The sequence below is a fragment of the Bos indicus genome, chromosome 3 (genome assembly GCF_029378745.1).
Source record: "Bos indicus isolate NIAB-ARS_2022 breed Sahiwal x Tharparkar chromosome 3, NIAB-ARS_B.indTharparkar_mat_pri_1.0, whole genome shotgun sequence".
Lineage (NCBI taxonomy): Eukaryota > Metazoa > Chordata > Mammalia > Artiodactyla > Bovidae > Bos > Bos indicus.
Genome location: NC_091762.1, coordinates 106,267,738 through 106,286,630, shown reverse-complemented (window position 1 = coordinate 106,286,630; position 18,893 = coordinate 106,267,738). Strand labels below are relative to the sequence as shown.

At 43.9% G+C, this 18,893-nt stretch overlaps 2 protein-coding genes across 5 annotated transcripts in view; one reads left to right on the top strand and one right to left on the bottom strand.

The window, feature by feature from the left end:
• The window catches only part of CAP1 (cyclase associated actin cytoskeleton regulatory protein 1), a 28,784-nt gene extending 27,552 nt beyond the window's left edge, over positions 1-1,232 (top strand). For all 4 annotated transcript variants that reach the window (XM_019957750.2, XM_070786774.1, XM_019957749.2 and 1 more), the window contains exon 13: positions 62-1,232. In XM_019957750.2, the coding sequence (XP_019813309.1) occupies positions 62-145 (84 nt within the window). In that variant the 3' untranslated portion in view covers positions 146-1,232. The remainder of the gene's footprint in view (positions 1-61) is intronic.
• A 71-nt stretch (positions 1,233-1,303) lies between these two features.
• On the bottom strand, positions 1,304-17,969 carry PPT1 (palmitoyl-protein thioesterase 1). The gene is made up of 9 exons (XM_019957752.2): positions 17,812-17,969; positions 13,066-13,175; positions 12,724-12,851; positions 12,172-12,242; positions 10,564-10,666; positions 7,245-7,335; positions 6,290-6,388; positions 4,465-4,536; positions 1,304-2,750 (listed from the first exon to the last, which is right to left on the bottom strand). The coding sequence occupies exons 1-9, from the start codon at positions 17,933-17,935 to the stop codon at positions 2,628-2,630; spliced, it is 921 nt and encodes a 306-aa protein (XP_019813311.1). The 5' UTR covers positions 17,936-17,969; the 3' UTR covers positions 1,304-2,627.
• Between the last annotated feature and the right edge of the window lie 924 nt (positions 17,970-18,893).

The window sequence follows — 18,893 nt, the reverse complement described above, 5'->3', positions numbered from 1 at the left end:
AGATTTAATTAGCCCCATGTTGCCTAGCTCAGGTTTAAACTTGTTGTTTCTCTATTTGCAGAATGAGTTCCCAGTCCCTGAGCAGTTTAAGACCCTATGGAATGGGCAGAAGTTGGTCACCACAGTGACAGAAATTGCTGGATAAGCGAAGTGCCACTGGGTTCCTTGTCCTCTCCCTCACACCATGGGATAAATCTGTATCAAGACGGTTCTTTTTTAGATTTCCTCTACCTTTCTGCTCTTAAACTGCTTCTCTGCTTTGAGAAGCACAGCTACCTGCCTTCACTGAAATATACCTCAGGCTGAGATTTGGGGTGGGATAGCAGGTCAGTTGATCTTCCGCAGGAAGGTGCAGCTCTTTCATATCAGCTCAACCACACCGCCAGTCCATTTTTAAGCAACTGCAGACCAGGACAGGTGTGTTTTAGCTTTCAGCCTTTGGGGTTATTTGACCAACAAATAGTCTTTTGGGAAGACTATAGCAGTCCCAGGAATTAACAGGTCAGAATGTTCACACAAGTTAACCTTTTTCTAACAACAAGTGTGAAGGTAACAGAAGCTGATCCTAGTTAGTTCTTCTAACTTAAACTAATTATCACTATTGACAAGTGCGTCAAGGGTTGCACGGGACCAAAGGCTGAAGCTTGGCCATCTAGCATTCCTAGGAAAATGATTTCCTACGAGCATTCCTTTTCTTCTGCATTCCATCCCGCACCTGGCCAAACCTGGCCGTAGGTTGTCCTGTGGAGGCTGCTGTGGTGGTGCCCTGCCCCCAGGCCAGCTAAGGGAGTCTCGGACCCTTTCTCTCTTGGGCCCCTGCCCAGCACCTTCCTACAGAGATGACTTTAAAAGAGTGAAAAAAAAGGAAAACTGCACCATTCCCAGCAATCTGGCTCCCTTTCTCCTTCCATTCTAGGTGCCCATCATCCGTCTTCACTGCTTCCATGGCCCTGTCACGCTCACAACTTGTGGCTTCTGTCTGGGCACCTGAACAAAGGACCAGAAATCTCCACTGCAGGCTGTTTTAGGTCTTGTGTAAAAACCTTGCACAGCCTTGCTAATGCAACTTTCAGTTTTTCCTCTAGGACAGACACTTTACCAAAATATGCAACTTTTTTTTGGTGGAAAGAGAGATTGTCCTGTGATTTCTACCCATTTCCTGAGGCCTGTGGAAATAAACCTTTATGTACTTAAAGTTATACAGAAAATAGAATAAAATTAATACCAAACTCGCTTAGTATTTATGTATGATATTTGCTGAACAGAGATGTAAGAACTTTGAAAAGAAAAATGACACCAAGGATAAGAAACTACTCTTTATTTTAGACGACTTCATAAAATTGTTTTCACCCGTCCCCACTTCTTGCCTTTCATCCCCTTGTTTCAGTTGAAAAGTCTTGAAAGAGGTGAAGGAAAACCAGAAGGTAAACTTTGTAGCACTTAAGAAAGTGCTTCCCCCAAATGCAGCTAATCATTTCCACAGATGGGGCATTCTGCAGAACAGTCTTCCAGAAGTGGTGCTAGGATTTCATGGGGTAAGGGAGTCAGGGGCTAAGATGTTGTCTTTAGCAGAAATTCTCAAAAGAGTCCTTAATAGTCTAAGGTGGGTTGATCTCCAAGAGAAAAGGGATATGGAATGTTCCCTAAGCTTTCTTGAGCAATCTTTTTTTTTTTTTCACAGAACACATCAGAAGCAGTTTGGAGTGTGCTGGTAATACACATTTTTGAGATGGAAGTTAGAAAGCCTGATCTGTTCATATTTTTCCCCCTCCCATTCTTTGCTAACGCCAGCAATAGAGTAACTCTGGAATCCAGACCACCAGTCATATTCAGAAGGGACAGGTTTATCAAGGGTGGAATGGAAAGAACCAGCTACCTCCTCCTTTTTAAATTTTTACATTTTTCTTTAAACCTCCCTATCGTCCCCATCTAAGTTAAGCAATATGTATACTTCCTGCCTTAAGCAATCCAGTTGGGTGCTACTTCCCTCCTTTTGTGACAGAGCAACTAATTCATCACTACCTAAGGAGACAGTGCTACCAAGGCAAGATCATGGGCTGCCGGAATTTGTAAAATAATACCCAAGACACACAGAAAGCAACATACTCAGAGGAGGACAGCCATAAAGAAATTACATGGATGCATTAGCCAAGCGATACTTTTCCGAGCACTGGTCAAATCACCAGAACAGTTAAAGCATTTTTTGTGAATACCTCAGGCCTGAGTACTGGCCCCTTGGCTTGAGATGTGGCTAGATTTTCCTGAGAAAGTCACTCATCTTAGACTATTCCATTGGTTCAGTTTGTTCAGTCTCATCCAGGCCTGGGCAAAGCTCTGGCACTGACCTGCAGCAAACTCCTGATTCCTACAAGAGTCTGACCATATCAAAGGCTGTAAAACAAGCTCCACGGCTATTAGCTAATTAAATTGGCATTCAGCACCATCTGCTGATAGGATGAGGCAAAGGATAAGATTCGTATCTTGGATCTTTCCAAGCGGGGCATGTTCGATGATGACTAGAGAAAAGGATTAGTTGCTAGCTGGATCTGAGCTCAGGCTTGGGCATAGAGGGAACTGGTTTGGGAGTGGGAGGGGTTCCCTGAGCTCTGGTTCAGACTACAAGGGTTTCACTCAAGGAAGGGTATGATGTGGGCGTAAAACCATTCTTCAGACAGTTGAAGATGGTCACCTTCAAGAGCCAGGAACACCAGCTGTCCGGCCTTGTCCATTGCCTTTAGCCCCAGGCGGTCCTGTAGAGGATAAGGCCATAATTAAGAAGCTTAATGGTTTCACAGTAAAATCATAAATAATGTTAACGAGATATTCTCAAAAATGCAGTATTTTCTCTTGAGTATTAAAATTTAGGTAAATGAAATGCAAATAAGGATACTTCCCTCCCATTTTTTCCCCTGAATATTAAAAACGTGTTTTTGACGGCTGTTCCTCTCCTTGCTTGAAGCCTTGGGTGGTAGGGTTTTGGTCCACTGTGTATCTAAGCTGATCGGTCTTCTCTCAGGACACCATGGGGATGGGCGGTGGTCCATTATTGTCTTCTGATTTTTATGGAGTCAAGCAATTGGGAAAAAAGTTACGTGCCATTGAGGTTGTTCTATACAGACTTTTATACTCTGCTTTCTGGAAAGTCTCCCAAAGCTTCCAGAGGACCACCTACAAGTGGGCAAGCCATGGACAAAACCGCCTCAAAATGTCAACTGGGACTGAGCCAAAGATGGGAGAACATTAGCTAGAGAACTTAAAACATACCCAACTCTTAGATAACAAAACTCAGACACTTCAACATTCGGCAGCTGGATAAGTCATGACAGCTGGGTTGTTGAACAAGTGTGGCTGGGAAGATGAGCAGTTAGGATGGTGCCAGAATGCTGCTCCTGCTGTTCACTCTCTCAGTCGTGTCCAACTGAGACCCCGTGGACTGCAGCATGCCAGGCGTCCCTATTCACCAACTCCCAGAGTTTACCCAAACTCATGTCCATTGAGTCAGTGATGCCATCCAGCCACCTCATCCTCTGTCCCCTTCTCCTGCCCTCAATCTTTGCCAACATCAGGGTCTTTTCAAATGAGTCAGCTCTTTGCATCAGGTGGCCAAAGTACTGCAGTTTCAGCTTCAACATCAGTCCTTCCAATGAACACTCAGGACTGATCTTTAGTATGGACTGGTTGGATCTCCTTGCTGTCCAAGGGACTCTCATGAGTCTTCTCCAACACCACAGTTCAAAAGCATCAAACCACCAATTTGAGTTTCATGACAAGTTCTTAATTGTAGCTTGCAAAACTCTTAACAGACCCTAGCTTCCTTTTACCTCACCCGCAGCAGAGCACCAGAGGCAGGAGAAAAGCCAAGAGATGACAATTGGCCTCTGAAATTACTTGGGATCTGAATAGAAGGCAAGTGGTTCAGATGTATCATTTCTGCAATTTAGGAAAAGTATCTCCAAGATAAAAGCCTGAGAATGTGGGAGACTCCAGAACTGGGAGTGGTGAAAAGCTGCTTGAGAAAAAAGCCTACCCTGAACAAAATTCATAGCTCTGTTCCTCCCAGTCTCCTGCAGGAGGAGCTTTCCCCTGTCAGTGCCTGGTTTAACAGCATCTATTGATATTAGTGTTTTGAAGTAACAGCCCTCCATATTTTCTCATGTGGGGGCTCTTTGGATTTGTGATGGACTGTGCCTCAGCAAAGGAAGCCAGTTCTAACCCTGTTATCAGAAGGAGTTAGAGATATGTTCCTTGCCCAGGCCTGAAAACACGAGGAACAGGTCCTTTAACCTTCAGGATGGAGACTTCAGTAAACCAGTGCCTGATAAGCTGGTGCCAGAATCAGCAGCCTAACGAGTCTTGCCCACAGCACCTGCTGTGCTGGAGTGTACAGGACCAGGTATGTCACCAAAGCACCTAGCAGCTCCCAGAACTGAGCTGACAAGGACGGCACCTCCCCTCCCCAGTTACCTGTGTGTATAGGGTGCTCTCCTGTAAGGGAATGGTCTCCTTGGCTTGGCCACTTCTGTAAAATCCAAACCACTACAGGAGAGGAGGAAGAAAGGAGGTCAGATCAGATACACACGCACATCGCCAACTACTTCAAGACTGGCTAGTAGCTAAGACTACTGACGAACAACTCCCTAAGACTGCAGCAAGGAGGGGCAACAAAGCATGTCTTGAGTCATTTCTTCTTAAGGGTGGATCCTGAGGTGTGAGTTAATCATTCCGAAGAGCTTTCCAGTTCCCTAGAATTGCTGCTTCCTACAGTTACTGAGCACCTACTCTGAAAATCCTTGTGCGGTATAAACATTCCAAGATGAATTTATGTATACAATCCCTACTTTTAAGCAGCTCTGGTCCAATGCACAGACACAACTAATTGTTTAGCATGGAAGTCAGCAAACTTTTCCATAATAAACACAAAATAATTCAGGCTTTAAGGGGCCACGTGGTTGCAACTACTAAATACTGCCATTGTAATACAAAAGCCACGAGACAGTATTTTTTAAATGAATATGGCTGCATTCTTTTTTTCCTCTGTCTCTGCCCACCAGCTCCCAGCTGCATCCCAGCATGGCATGTGGGATCCTGGCCAGGCATCAAACCCACATCCCCTGCAGTGGAAGCTTGGAGTCTTAACCAGTGGACTGCCAGGGAAGTCTCAATATGGCTGCATTCTAATGAAACTATTATAGACACTGAAATTTGTAACTCATGTAATTTTCACATTATCAAAGTTTTTTACTTTTTTCTACCATTTAAAAACAAAAACCATTTTCCTTCGTGGGCCATACAAAAGCAGGTGCAGGGTGGATTCAGCCCATAGGCTGTGGTGTGCTCTGACACAGTGTGATGAACACTGATATGATAGAGGCTGATAATTCTTAAGAGGGAGCAAATTCTGCCTAGAAGAGGGGTGGCTTTCTGGATGGAGGAAATGACATCTGAGCTGAACAGGAGCCTGTCAGGTGGAGAAGCCCAGGGAAGGGCATTTTAGAGACTAAAGCATGAACAAAGGAACACAAGAAACCCGGGCCGGGAGCAGGGCATTTCCAGTAGCGCAATATGACTTGGTCCGAGAGGGGATGAAGGGATCATGAAGTAAGATTAGGTTGGAAAGAAATCAAAGCCAAGTCAAGGCTGAACGTGAATGTGAACCTCAGGGAGTTACAGATTTTGGACTGGTGCTGCTGAACCTTTTCTGGATCACAGATTTCTGAAAATCTGATAAAAAATTCCCAGGCCCTTCCTCAGAGAATGCAACTTCAGCTTACCCTTGAACAACATGGGTGTGAACTGCTCGGGTCCACTTATATGTGGGTTTTGTTTAGTACTGTGGATGCTGAGGGACAACTGTAAGTTATATGTAGATTTCTGACTGTGCAAAGCACCAGCGTCCCTAACCACTATGTTGTTCAAGGGTCAACTGTATATAAGTTTGCAAACAGTTTTGGGTTGTGGGGGGTTACAACCCTGAGTGTCCCATTTATAGACCTCAGAACCCCTGCTCTACACAAATGTGGGTGGAAGGGACTGACAATTCTTCCCAGCAGGCAGCTGTGGGTTTTTTTTTACTTGTTTTTTTAAAATTGATTTATTTATTTGGCTACACTGGGTCTTGGTTGCAGCATGTGGGATCTTAGTTCCCTGACCAGGGACTGAAGCTGCATCCCCTGCATTGGGAGAACAGAGTTTTAACCCCTGAACCACCAGAGAAGTCCTCAGGCAGCTATGTTTTAATGCCATTTCTCTGCCAGTCTCCTGGCATGTTGTGGCCTAAGAAGCGTCTCACCTCAGAATCCACAGGGTCCACAATGGTATCATTGAGGAATTTCACCATCACAAACTTCTTGAGGGCCATCAGGTTTTTCTTGTAGGACTCATTGACACCCTGGAGGAAAAGGCAATAGTAAGACCGTGGGGACATTACCATCAGATTCTAGCCAGGGAATTGAAAGCTTGCAGTGCTCTGGTCTGCGTGACCCTGGGTTTCTTCTCCATGGTAATGGGCTGCTTTTCTCACTTCCTGCCCAGAACACACCAGGTACAGCCTTTTTCTTAACATGCCATCTGATTGACTGCTCCCAGCAACCATGGCGGACAGATGGCCACCATGAATCTGTCACTGCACTCCACAGGTCTCCATCACATAGGTTAAAGGCTTCTAGCCAGAGAAAGCCAAGGCAAAATAAGAAACTGCGAACTCTGAGTGGTTCTGCCATACTATTCTGTTACCGTCGCCCCCCTCTTCAAATTCTGTTTTTGTTTGTTTGTTTTAAACCTCCAGATACGCCAATAAAAACTGAGCCAGAATCTCCCAACCCATGTTCATCTCTGGGACGCACTCAGTGCCCTGTGCAGTCTCTCTTCTTAAGTAAATCACTCTTCTGAAAAAATACGACCCCAAAGCGATCCACTGGAAAGGCTTCCCTCAGTAAGGCAGCAGTTGAGTTTCCTGCCAGCCAGCACCTATTGAGTTCACCCCGCTGCTTCAACACTAGGCAACAGGAAGAATCCACAGGAAGAAAGCCAAATGAATTTCAGCCTCCCTAAAGCGACTTAGCAGCAGCAGCAGCAGCAGCAGCAGCAGAAGGAACTGAACCTCATAAGCACCGCCTCCCCCAACACAGAACTTCCGGTTTCCTGGGTTCTGCCTGGGATATTTGGACAGTCACTGCTCCTCTGTTTATAATGTCCCTAACAGGAAAGGGAATGCACAATTAGGGTAGCCTGGCTTGGGTGCTTACTCTCTCTTGATTAATATCTGCCAGGAAGATGCTGTGGTTGCGGTATATGTCCTCCCTGATGGGGTCGTGCCAGTATTCTGCTTGCACCAGGCTGCGGGAGAAAAAAAAATAAAGGTGACCAAGCGGCACACTAGACAGTATGCCTGGGGCTGGCCCTGGGCACAGGCCACCAAGAGACCAAAGGGGCAAAAGACCAGAGCCTTCTGTTCCTGCTGCCTGATCCCTTTTTCCTTAGCATTTCCTATTCTCCTTCCTTCTTGTCCTTGAGACCCAGCTTAAGTATCTTTTCTTCAAAGACCATTCTGGCCAAACTAGGTACCTCCTCCATTACCGTCCATTACTGCATCTTGTTTCTGCCACAGCCTTAGCTGGTACTAAGGGGGATCTAGTTCCTTGATCAGGGATCGAACCCAGGCTCCCCTGCATTGGGAACTCAGAGTCTTAACCACTGGACCATCAGGGAAGTCCCTGGGTTATCTTATTTTGAACTTCCAGGATCTCTCTCTTACTCTTTAATGATTGGTTTTATTTGAATTCTTTTCTAGAGTCATGGATGATCTCTTTCTCTCTGAAGATAATAATATAGGCTTTTTTTTTGTTTAAGGTTTCCTTCAGCTTCTTGAATTGCCATCTGTTTCTTCCAAGTCCCTTTTTACTTTTTGTTGTTTTGATCTATCTTCTATTTTGGAAGCTTTCCTCAGATGTCTGATGGAGGGGTGGGTGGCGGTCCTTGGCTCACTGTTCATATTTAAACAAGAGCTTCCCTGATAGCTCAGTTGGTAAAGAATCCGCCTGCAATGCAGAAGACCCTGGTTCAATTCCTGGGTGGGGAAGATCGGCTGGAGAAGGGATAGACTACCCACTCCAGATTTCTTGGGCTTCCCTTGTGGTTCAGCTGGTTAAGAATCCGCCTGCAATGCGGGAGACCTAGGTTCAATCCCTGGGTTGGGAAGATCCCCTGGAGACAGGAAAGGCTCCCCACTCCAATATTCTGGCCTGGAGAATTCCATGGACTGTATTGTTCATGGGGTTGCAAAGAGTCAGACACAACTGAGCCACTTTCACTTTCACTGAGCTGAATGGAAGTTCTTCACACAGTTGGAAGTTCTTCACACAGTTCAGTTCAGTCGCTCAGTCATGTCCAACTCTTTGCGACCCCATGAACTGACGCATGCCAGGCCTCCCTGTCCATCACCAACTCCCGGAGTCTACCCAAACCCATGTCCATTGAGTTGGTGATGCCATCCAACCATCTCATCCTCTGTTGTCCCCTTCTCCTCCTGCCCCCAATCCCTCCCAGCATCCGGGTCTTTTCAAATGAGTCAGCTCTTCGCATGAGGTGGCCAAAATACTGGAGTTTCAGCTTCAACATGAGTCCTTTCAATGAACACCCAGGACTGATCTTTAGAATGGACTGGTTGGATCTCCTTGCAGTCCAAGGGACTCTCAAGAGTCTTCTCCAACACCACAGTTGAAAAGCATCAATTCTTCGGCGCTCAGCTTTCTTCACAGTCCAACTCTCATGTCCATACATGACCACTGAAAAAACCATAGCCTTGACTAGACGGATCTTTGTTGACAAAGTAATGTCTCTGCATTTTAATATGCTGTCTAGGTTGGTCATAACTTTCCTTCCAAGGAGTAAGTGTCTTTTAATTTAGACAGCTATCTACTGGTGGTTCCACTACGTGCTAGTCAAAAGGAGTCCTGATTTGTTGGAGGATTGCAAAACATCAACCTGCAGATCTCTCTGGGACCAATCAGTTTTTTCAGGGAGGGATCCATCAAACTTCTGCCAAGGAGGAATAACCTGGCTGCTATCATTCTGGGAATCAAACAGGAGGAGGTGGGTTTTCACTATGGTATCTTATCACCATCCTGTGTTTATTATCACAAAGTCTGGTACTTCTTGAGTTAAACTGCTCCAGAAAATAAATTTGGCTTCTCTTGTCAGGGTTGGGGACGAGCAGTCACTTGGACATACACTTAAGGGATTCGGGGAGTCTGATCACTGTTTCTACAGATTTTCAACAAAGAGTCTCATGCACTTACTCTACCAAAGTATCTTAGATGTCAAATTCCTGAGTCTTTCTGAGATTATAAAAAGTGAACCGGTCCCTTCTTGTCAGTGTTTCCTTCAACAGACATAAAGGTTTCAGAATTTGCTGCTCTGCTAAAACAGTTATCACTCATTCATCTGCTTTCTTTCAAAAAACATACTGACATCTTTTTCATCATCTCTTCTCTCCTCTCTGTTCTCTTTGCCCTTGTGAGTTTATCACAGTTTATTCTTTTAGCTTCCCTGGTGGCTCAGAGGTTATAGTGTCTGCCTGCAACGCCAAAGACTCTGGTTCGACCCCTGGGTCGGGAACATCCCCTGGAGAAGGAAATGGCAACCCACTCGAGTATTCTTGCCTGGAGAATCCCATGGACAGAGGAGCCTGGTGGGCTACAGTCCACGGGGTCGCAAAGAGTTGGACACGACTGAGCGCTCTTGCCATGTTGTTGCCATTCTTTTGCTTTGTTGTTGTTTAGTCACTAAGTCATGTCTGATTCCTCTGTGACCCCATGGATTGTAGCCCATCAGGCTCCTCTGTCCAAGGGATTCTCCAGGCAAGAATACTCGAGTGGGTTGCCATGCCCTCCTCCAGGGGATCTCCCTGACCCAGGGATCAAACCCAGTCTCTTACGTCTCCTGCATTGGCAGGCAGGCTCTTTACCACTAGCGCCACCTGGGAAGCCCCATAACCATACTAGTTGATCCCAAATCTCAGCTATCACCCAGAATATTCTAGACCTACTAAATCCAAATTTCTAGGGATGAAGCTCTGGAATTCATTTTTAATGAATTTCCCAGGGGGTCTGACATATAATTTAGCTTTGGGAACAATTGAAGGACAACATACTCCAAAAGTAATTCTGAATATGTTTAAATACCCAAACATATGTAGTTGAGGACACTGATGTAAGAGGTTAACCCTTTGCTGCTGACAATATAAAGAATCTGTCCTTCAAATATTAACAGTAGTTTCTTAGCTTGAGTAATTTCTATAGGCTTGTTTTTTTTTAAAGATGAAAATGTATTGTTGTAATTACATTCTTCTTATATAAAAGAATGTCCTCCCTTTCTTTAAATTACTATTAGAGCAGCTTTAGATTTACAATAAAATGAAGCAGATAGTATAAAGATATTCACAATCATTTGAATATCATTTAAATATCACTAGCAACTACTCCTAGAATCACGGTTAGCATGCAAGTCCGAGTGATATCATCATGCGGTGACAGTTCTGCATCCTTCTCGGCCAACCGTACATACCGTTCCTGTATAGCTTTGTTGTAAGCCCCAGCGTTCAGTGTTTTTCTGATGAAGTCACAGATGTGTGAGCTTTCTCCTGGGCACCGAGGGAGTCCAAAAACACCTACAGCAGCAGAAGACAAATACCCATGCCTTTAATAATCATGTCCTGAATACCTACTATGTGCAGGGCATTGAGAGAAACAAAAAAACCAGCAATAGATCCTGATTTCATTCATTCATTTCTTAAGGAAATAATGTCTTTGGAATTAATACTCTAACCGGCTCCCTCCTCCTCCGGTGTTCCCTCTCCTTTCTGCCTCAGGCCCTTTGCACCCACTCCCCTCTGAAGGATGTGCCTCTCTCACTGCTTCAACAGGGGGCCTCATTCTCATCTCTTGGGTCTTGGCTTAGAGAAGTCATATCTGAGAACCCTAACTCAAGCAGTGCTCAACCCCTGTTCCTCCCCCAACCCAGTTATACCTGCGTCCTCATCAATAACATTTTGCGGGGTACCAGACATACCAATTCTAAGCATATATTGGCAATAATTAATTTAATCCTTACAATCACCCTGTGGAGTAGAAATCATTATTTAGAGCATATTACAAATAGGAAACTTTTAAATGGAGAAGTTAGATACTTTGAGGTTAGACAGTAAGTGATGGAGCCAAGATATGAACATGAGCATTCTGGTTCCAGCGGCCAGGCCTTTCACAAATATAACCACTGTTCTTCCATTATTGTATTTTTTTCTTTATCACAGTTACTGCTATCTGTATTTATTTTGTTTGCTTACTTGTTTCGTGTCTACTCTCCCGTACTAGGATGGAAGTTTCATGAAGACAGAAACCTTATCGGTCTTGTTTTGAGGTTTTCAATAAATATTCATGGAATCAATGAATGAATGATAAAGCTGTTTCTACCAATGTGCATCTGAATAAAACATATACTTTTAAAAAGTATTTTCCTACCTGTTATTTTATTTCCTCCTCTGAAAAATTCCCGTAAGATGGGCAGCGTCTTATTTTAGCTTCTTTCTGTGAGAGGGACCCTACGATACCAAATTACTTGCCCAATTAACACTTAATTGGATGAATTCAATTTACTGATTATAAGGGGAATCCTGCTCCTACACTCAACCAGCTTAACAGCTAAATCCATCAGAACAGAAATAAAGTTCTACCCCAAGACACATCTGCCCCAAAAGTTTATTAATTCTATCTAAATAGCAAACCTGTTGGGGTTTTTTTTTTTTTGAAAGATTTAATCTCTGCTGTTAATTTTACAGACCAAAAAAGTCTAGACACTATTCACTGCCTAAGCCCCAATTCAATATGACACCACTCACGTCACAACAGGAAAGGTTGTTGGACTTGCCAAACTCCTCAACCACTGCCTGCTACACGGCTGCAACCATCTCAACTGCAGGAAATCACGTCAATTATATTAGAGAAAAGTAGGCAGTAATGTAATGACTCCCCTGTGTTCCAGGTGTCTGGAATCCGGTTTTGTCATCACTGCTGGCTAGTTTGTTATAGCTTAGCAAAACAGGGTTTGGGGGAGGATGGCTGACTTCTTGTACAAATAGAGATGCTGGAATATTCTAGGTAAAAAGGACAAAGCTACCTTGATGTTGTCCCCCAACTGAGATGAGGTTGACCATGGGAGGTGATGGGCATCTCTGAGCCACTGCCCGCCTGGAGGAAAAAAAAGGGATTGTCAGTTTCCACTGTCAGATGGAAATAGATCGTCAATAATCAACTCCCCAGGGGAGTCTGGGGGAGAATGGGTACATATATATGTATGGCTGAGTCCCTTCACTGTTCACCGGAAACTCACATTATCTGCTAATCAACTATACCTCAATACAAAATTAAAAGTTTAAAGAAAAAAAAACTTCCCAGATTAAGTTACTTAATCTGTGGTTCCCCAAAGCCACAAAGTTTCAGGATTTATTTTCCTCTGATACAGCCAAACACAAATCTTTATTCCTTCAGAGAAAATAAATTAAGTTCCACAGAGCTTCTTTCAAGGGGCTATTTTAGAAGAGTTTCCCATCCAAGGTAGATGAAGATTCCAGAAACACTAAACGGATAGATCTACCTGCATTAAAGGGCAAACAGTCAGTTTCACGTGATGCGGTATATAAGTGGTATGATATAACAGAAAGGGACTTACAGAAACTGGCCTCCCTGGGAGAATCCCATAGCATTGTAGCCTTGCTGCAATTTAGGATCCTTAGCAAGAATCTGACACACTGTTGTTACTTGGGAGTTGACATTCAAAAAGAAGCTGTTCTCCACATCCTAAAAGAGAAATCAAAGGACGGGGCTGAACACAAGCACTGGCACCTTCTCTAAGAGGCAAACTTGTTTAGGTTGGTACCCTCATAAGCCACTCAAGAACTTAAGTATCATTGTATGGTCTTCTGCTAAAAATGCAAGGTAATGCATTTTAATATTACATTCTACGAAATCAGTCAGCAAACCTTCAAAGGAACTGAACGGTGAAGCGCCTCACCTCTCTGAGAGTCTTCCCAATCTCTAAAGACAAGACGTGAATTCCAGGTATTTTCTTCTCAACCATTTTTTTAATAGCACCCATACTTAAGGGATTACAACAGCTGTCTCCTAGACAACAAAGACAATCATGGAAACTTATGAGTAAAACAACATTATTTAACTTTTTAAAACTTTGTACTTCAAAAGCATTAATGAAAATATGCAAAGTCAACACAGAGAAGAAAATATTTGCAAAACATACTTAATAAGCATTTAATATCTGAAATATACAAAGAACTCTACAAGTCAGCAAGAAGATAATCTAATTAAAATAGGAAAAGGACTTGAACAGACATCTCTTCAAAGAAGATATACAAATGGCCAACAAACACATGAAATTATGTTCAACATCACTGATCATTAAGGAAATGCACATCAAAATCACAATGAGGTACCAATGCAAACCTACTAAGATGCCTTTAAAGCCTTCAATATTTTTTTTAATTAACTTATTTAAAAATGGAAAATAACAGACTTACCTGGTGGTCCAGTAGTTAAGAATCCACCTGCCAATGCAGGGGACGTGGTCCTAGAAGACTCCACATGCCACAGGGAACTAAGCCTGTGTGCCACAACTACTGAGCCCACTCACCCCAGAGCCCCTGCACCACAAGAGGAGCCACCGCAACGAGAAACCCATACACTGCGACCAGAGAAAGCCCTCACACAGCAACGAAGACCCAGTGCAGCCAAAATAAAAAATAAATGTAAAAAACTTTTTTTTTCGTGTGTGTGTGCAATTAATTATGAAGAGACCTTGTCCGCCTTGTCAGATAAGTTTAACGTTTTCGTTTGAGGCATGAAAAAGAAAAGGGTTTCTGTTCTCCAGCAGTGAGCCTTAGCGTCAGCCATTAGTTTAAGAAAAATGAAGGAAAAATTGTGCAATTTTTTGTTTCGTGAGCACATTAGCGCTTCGCCTTTGGCCGCGGCCGTGGCCGTCTTGCCGTTTTCAGACTTGGGAGACGAGGTGGCTGTTGTAATTGCTGATCCTGTGAGAATGTGAAACTGGATAATATATGAAACGCAAAATAAAAAGAAATCATCCAAAGCAAAAAAAAAAAGAAAAAAACTTTTAAATAGAAAATAACAAGTGTTGGCAAAGACAGGGAGAAACAGGAACTCTTCACATTGCTGGTGGAAACTGTGAAAACAATTGGATGGTTCCTCAAAAAGTTAAATACACAATGACCATTTGATCCATTAATTTCAATTCTAAATACATAACCAAGAAAAGGGAAAACATATGTCCCTACAGAGCCCTGTACAAGAATATTTAAAGCAGCATTATCTGTAATAGCTAAAGGTGGGAAACACTCAAAAGTCCGTCAATGGATGACTGGATAAACAAATTATGGTAGATATATACAAGCAAATACTATTTTGCCATAAAAAGGAACAAAGTATTGAAACATGCTACAACATGGATGAACCTCAAAAATGTTATTTTAAGTGAAATAAGCCAGATATGAAAGCTTATATACTGTATAGTTCCTTTTATATGACACATCCAGAACAGGCAAATCCACTGAAACAGAAAGCAGACTGAACATTTCCTGGGGTGATGGGAAGACGGGGTGAAGAGTGATTCCTTAAAACGGGGCACACATGTTTGCTGCGGTGATGAAAAAGTTTTGAAACTAGAGAGAAGTGGTGGTTGCACAACACGAATACACTAAATGCCACTGAACTTATGCTTTAACATGGTTAAGTGTATGTTACATGAATTTCACCTCAACGACAACAAAAAGAACAACATTTTTTGCTCCGCTCATGTTGTTAACAAGTAATAACTTCAAAAGCCCAACACGGTATCATAGGGACCCCAAATTCACAATTGAAAATAAGCAGAGGTGCGTGTTCTCTTATCATCTAGAGCATCTGCGGCTCACAGGCCCCAAGGCACCTTGAAATCTTCTCTCTCTTTAGGGCCAGGACTAGAGCAAGACAAGTAAAGAAAGCTCAGGTAAGTGCTGACGCTGAACTCACATTCTGCACTTTTTTTTCTTCCTGTTTCAAGGAACCAAGAACTAAGAATAGGAAGCAAAGTGACTGACTGCTGAGTAGGATAAGTGGGCTAAGATCATTTTCCATTTTGAACTTAATCTTTCCATTTTCAACCTGAGAGCTAAACTTAAAAATTCGTTTTTAAAGAAGGAAAAGAGCTCGAGCATGTTCTATTTCTCATACTGAACTATAATCACGGGTTACTTAGGTGGCTTCCAAATAGACTGTGCTCTGGGAGAACACAGAGCTCTCATGCTCTCTTTTAACTCCACTGCAGTAGCCTGAGGCCCTGGCACAGACCCTTGAAAGAACAATCTCTACTTACTGACTCTAATTCCTCTCTGAACATTTTTCTTTCACCTATTCCAATAAGGTTCTCACTCTCACCACTCCCCTAAAAGTGGTTTAATCAAGGTCATTACTGATCTTCCCATTGTTAAATCCAATAACCAATTCTTAGCCCTCATCTTAGTTGACCTATCACCAACATTTCACAGTTTGCTATCCCTTCCTCTTGAAACATTTTCACGTGGTTTCCAAGACATTGCACTCTCCTGACTCCACCTTCTCCCTAGCTGTTCTATCTCTGTCTCCTTTGCTAGTTCCTCTCCATCCCCTTGGGGGCTTCCCTGGTGGCTTAAGGGTAAAGAATCTGGTTTGATCCCTGGGTAGGGAAGATCCCCTGGAGAAGGAAATGGCAACCCACTCCAGTATTCTTGCCTGGAGAATTCCATGGACAGAGGAGCCTGGCGGGCTACAGTCCACAGGCTCAAAAGAGTCAGACATGACTGAAGCGACTTAGCACACATGCATTCCATCTCTACATCCTCCAGATGCTGGGAATGCCTCCGAGCTTGGTCTTTAGACCTCTTTCCTCTTCTGAATATCGTCACTCCCTAGGTGATCTTGTCCAGTCTCATGGCTTTAAATACTAGCCATATGCCAAAGGTTCCCAACTTAATCCTCCAGCCTGTATCTGTCTCAAGACTCCAAACTCCAAATGCCTCTACATCTCCTGAATATGTAACAAACATCTCAAATTTAGTAAGTCCCAAAGCACATCCTTGATTTTCACCCTACAGGCTCCCCCATTTTGGTAAAATGACAACCTCATCCTTCTCGTTGTCCAGGCCATGGAATCATCCTTGACTCCTTTCTCACGCCATATATAATCTGTTAGCAAATCCTACTGGTTCTATCTTCAAACTGTTTCCAAATGTTGACTACTTTCCAACATCTCCCCTTTTACTATACTTTTTCAAGTCACCGTCACCTCATTTCAGTTCAGTTCAGTCGCTCAGTCATGTCTGACTCTTTGTGACCCCATGGACTGCAGCACGCCAGGCGTCCCTGTCGATCACCAACTCCCAGAGTTTACTCACTCACGTCCATTGAGTCGGTGATGCCATTCAACCATCTCATCCTCTGTCGTCCCCTTCTCCTCCCACCTTCAATCTTTCCCAGCATCTTGTTTAGATTATTGCAAAAGCTTTCTAACTTTTTTCCCTGCAAAGGTCCATGACCTCCTACAATCTAGTCTCAATATAGCAACTTGTCTTTGTTCTGTCACTCAGTTGTGTCTGACTCTTTTGGACCCCATGGACTGCAGCATGCCAGGCTTCCCTATCCTTCACCACCTCCCGGAGCTTGTTCAAACTCATGTCCATTGAGTTGCTGATGCCATCCAACCATCTCATCCTCTGTCGTCCCCTTCTCCTCCCACCTTCAATCATTCCCAGCATCAGGGAATATAGGAACTAGAGTGCTTTTAAAATGCAAATCAGATCATGTCACTCATCTGCTCAAAACTCACAACAATGTCCCATCTCTTCTAGCCAAAGTTCCTACAGTAGCCTTAGTAGCCCCAACAACATATGCAGGCCATCCTCCTACCCCTATTTTCTTCTGACTCACTGCGTTTCAGCTACACTGACCTGAGTGTTGCTCCTTGAACACACTAGACATACTAGATATACTTCTGCCTCATGGCTTTGCATTTGCTGATCTTTCCACCATATACTCACATGGCATCTTCTCTCATGGACTTCAGGCCTTTGCTCAGATAATCACTTTTTCAGTAAATCCTGACTTTGCTCTATGAAACTGCAAGCCCTCACTTGCACTCTCTATCCTCCCCCTCCCCTGCTTTATTTTCCTCCATTGCACGAATCACCATTTGACATATGTTTATTTATCGTTTGTCTCTTCCACTGGGAAGTTCTAAAAGAGCAAAGAATTTAGTCTGTTTAGTTTACTGTATCCTCAGGATCCAGTAGGTAGTCAATAGCTACGCGTCAAAAGTATAAACGAATTACAGGTGCCTAAGAAATCTCTGTTCAATGCATGAATGAACAAAAGGATGGAGATACCGCGGTCGCGCAGGCACAACCCTGCCTTCCCGAGCGAGAGTCGGATGCTGCACCCTGACGCCACTGCCGTGAGATTAAACCAGGACACCGCGTAAAACCCTACCGCAGTGCACAGCCTGCTGTGAGCGCTTACCAAAAGACAGCTCCTTCCTCATCATCTCCCTTTCCAATGCAGGATAACCCCTAAATCCTAAAACGTGGAGCCAGTCCGGTCCTGTGTGACCACGGTCCCCGCCCTCCACACTTGCACTTTGCAGACGCGAACCCAGGCTCGGAGAGGGAAAGGGTCGCGAAACCTTTTTGACTCTCTTCTCACTCCCTCCTTCACTCACCCATCCCATGCCAGATCACCAGCGGCAGGGGAGCCGGCGGGTCGAGATGCCCCAGCGCCAGGGAAGCGCAGGAACCCAGCAGGAAAGCGAGAGCCAAGAGCCACAAGCAGCTGGACGACGCCATCTTGACTCTATCACGTGACCGCGCTCCCCTGGCCCCGGCCTCTATGCAGGCGCGGGCGCGAGGGCGGCCGCGGCCGCGGGCGCATCGCATCCGCCACACCTCCGTCTGGGTTGCCCCGGTCCGACGGGCGTCTCTCCTGGCTAGTTACCCCAGTAGACTGCTCGCCATCAGAAATCAAACGCGTGCCAACATATTCTCAGTGCTTCCTGTGCATCAAGCACTGTTCTAAGCGCTTTACATCTGGTAACTGCTTTAATTCCCATCACGCCCAAATACCCTTCTCCCCATTTTACAGGTCAGGACACTTGAGGCACTGAGAATGTGGGTTAGTAACCAATGTCACAGAGATAGTACGTTGGTGGATCCAAAGGCTTTGCTCTTAGCCTTGCATCGCCCTGCCTTTGGAAGAAAAGTACTTTGTGAAAGAGAAGGAAGAAAGAAAAAAGAGCTGACTCAGCTCTTTGTCAGAAATTGAAGGAGAGTTATAATTTCCAGGGCTAATCATAGCAGTGTGGTGTTTGCTATCGTGAAGGAAAGATAGAACTTCAAAAGGCAAAGATAAAATGCCAGAGAAGGACTGGTATAAGCTAAGATAGAGAGGGAAGGTACATGTTTTCTAGAAGTGTCACAACTTCCAGATTGACAAGAGCGTCTGATGGATGTAAGCATGGTGGGAAAAGCCACTGCCATTTTCTGGTATAATCTCAAAAGCTGAATTATGGTAGGAACCTCTCATCCACCATTTCCCACTTTTCATTTGCCTCTAGATTAGTAATCTCAATCCTTGCCCGCAAAAGAAAAAAATGATTTTTTTCAGCAAAACTTTGAAATTGTTTAAATGGAGAGTTTAAGTGAATTAAAGTGTATCCATTATATAATGGAAAATTGTGAGGTGGATTTTATTAAAGGATAGGTAAATTTGTATATGTGGTGCTGGTTGTTTAGTCTCTTAAGTCAT

Bases quoted from the DNA above. Each gene is read 5' to 3' on its own strand.
- PPT1 (XM_019957752.2), bottom strand. From the start codon at position 17,935: ATGGCGTCGTCCAGCTGCTTGTGGCTCTTGGCTCTCGCTTTCCTGCTG. The intron at 7,336-10,563 runs GTATGTACGGTT...TTTCTCCCGCAG, and splicing joins AACAAAGCTATACAGGAACG to CCTGGTGCAAGCAGAATACT. The intron at 2,751-4,464 runs GTAACTGGGGAG...TATCCTCTACAG, and splicing joins AGAGCACCCTATACACACAG to GACCGCCTGGGGCTAAAGGC.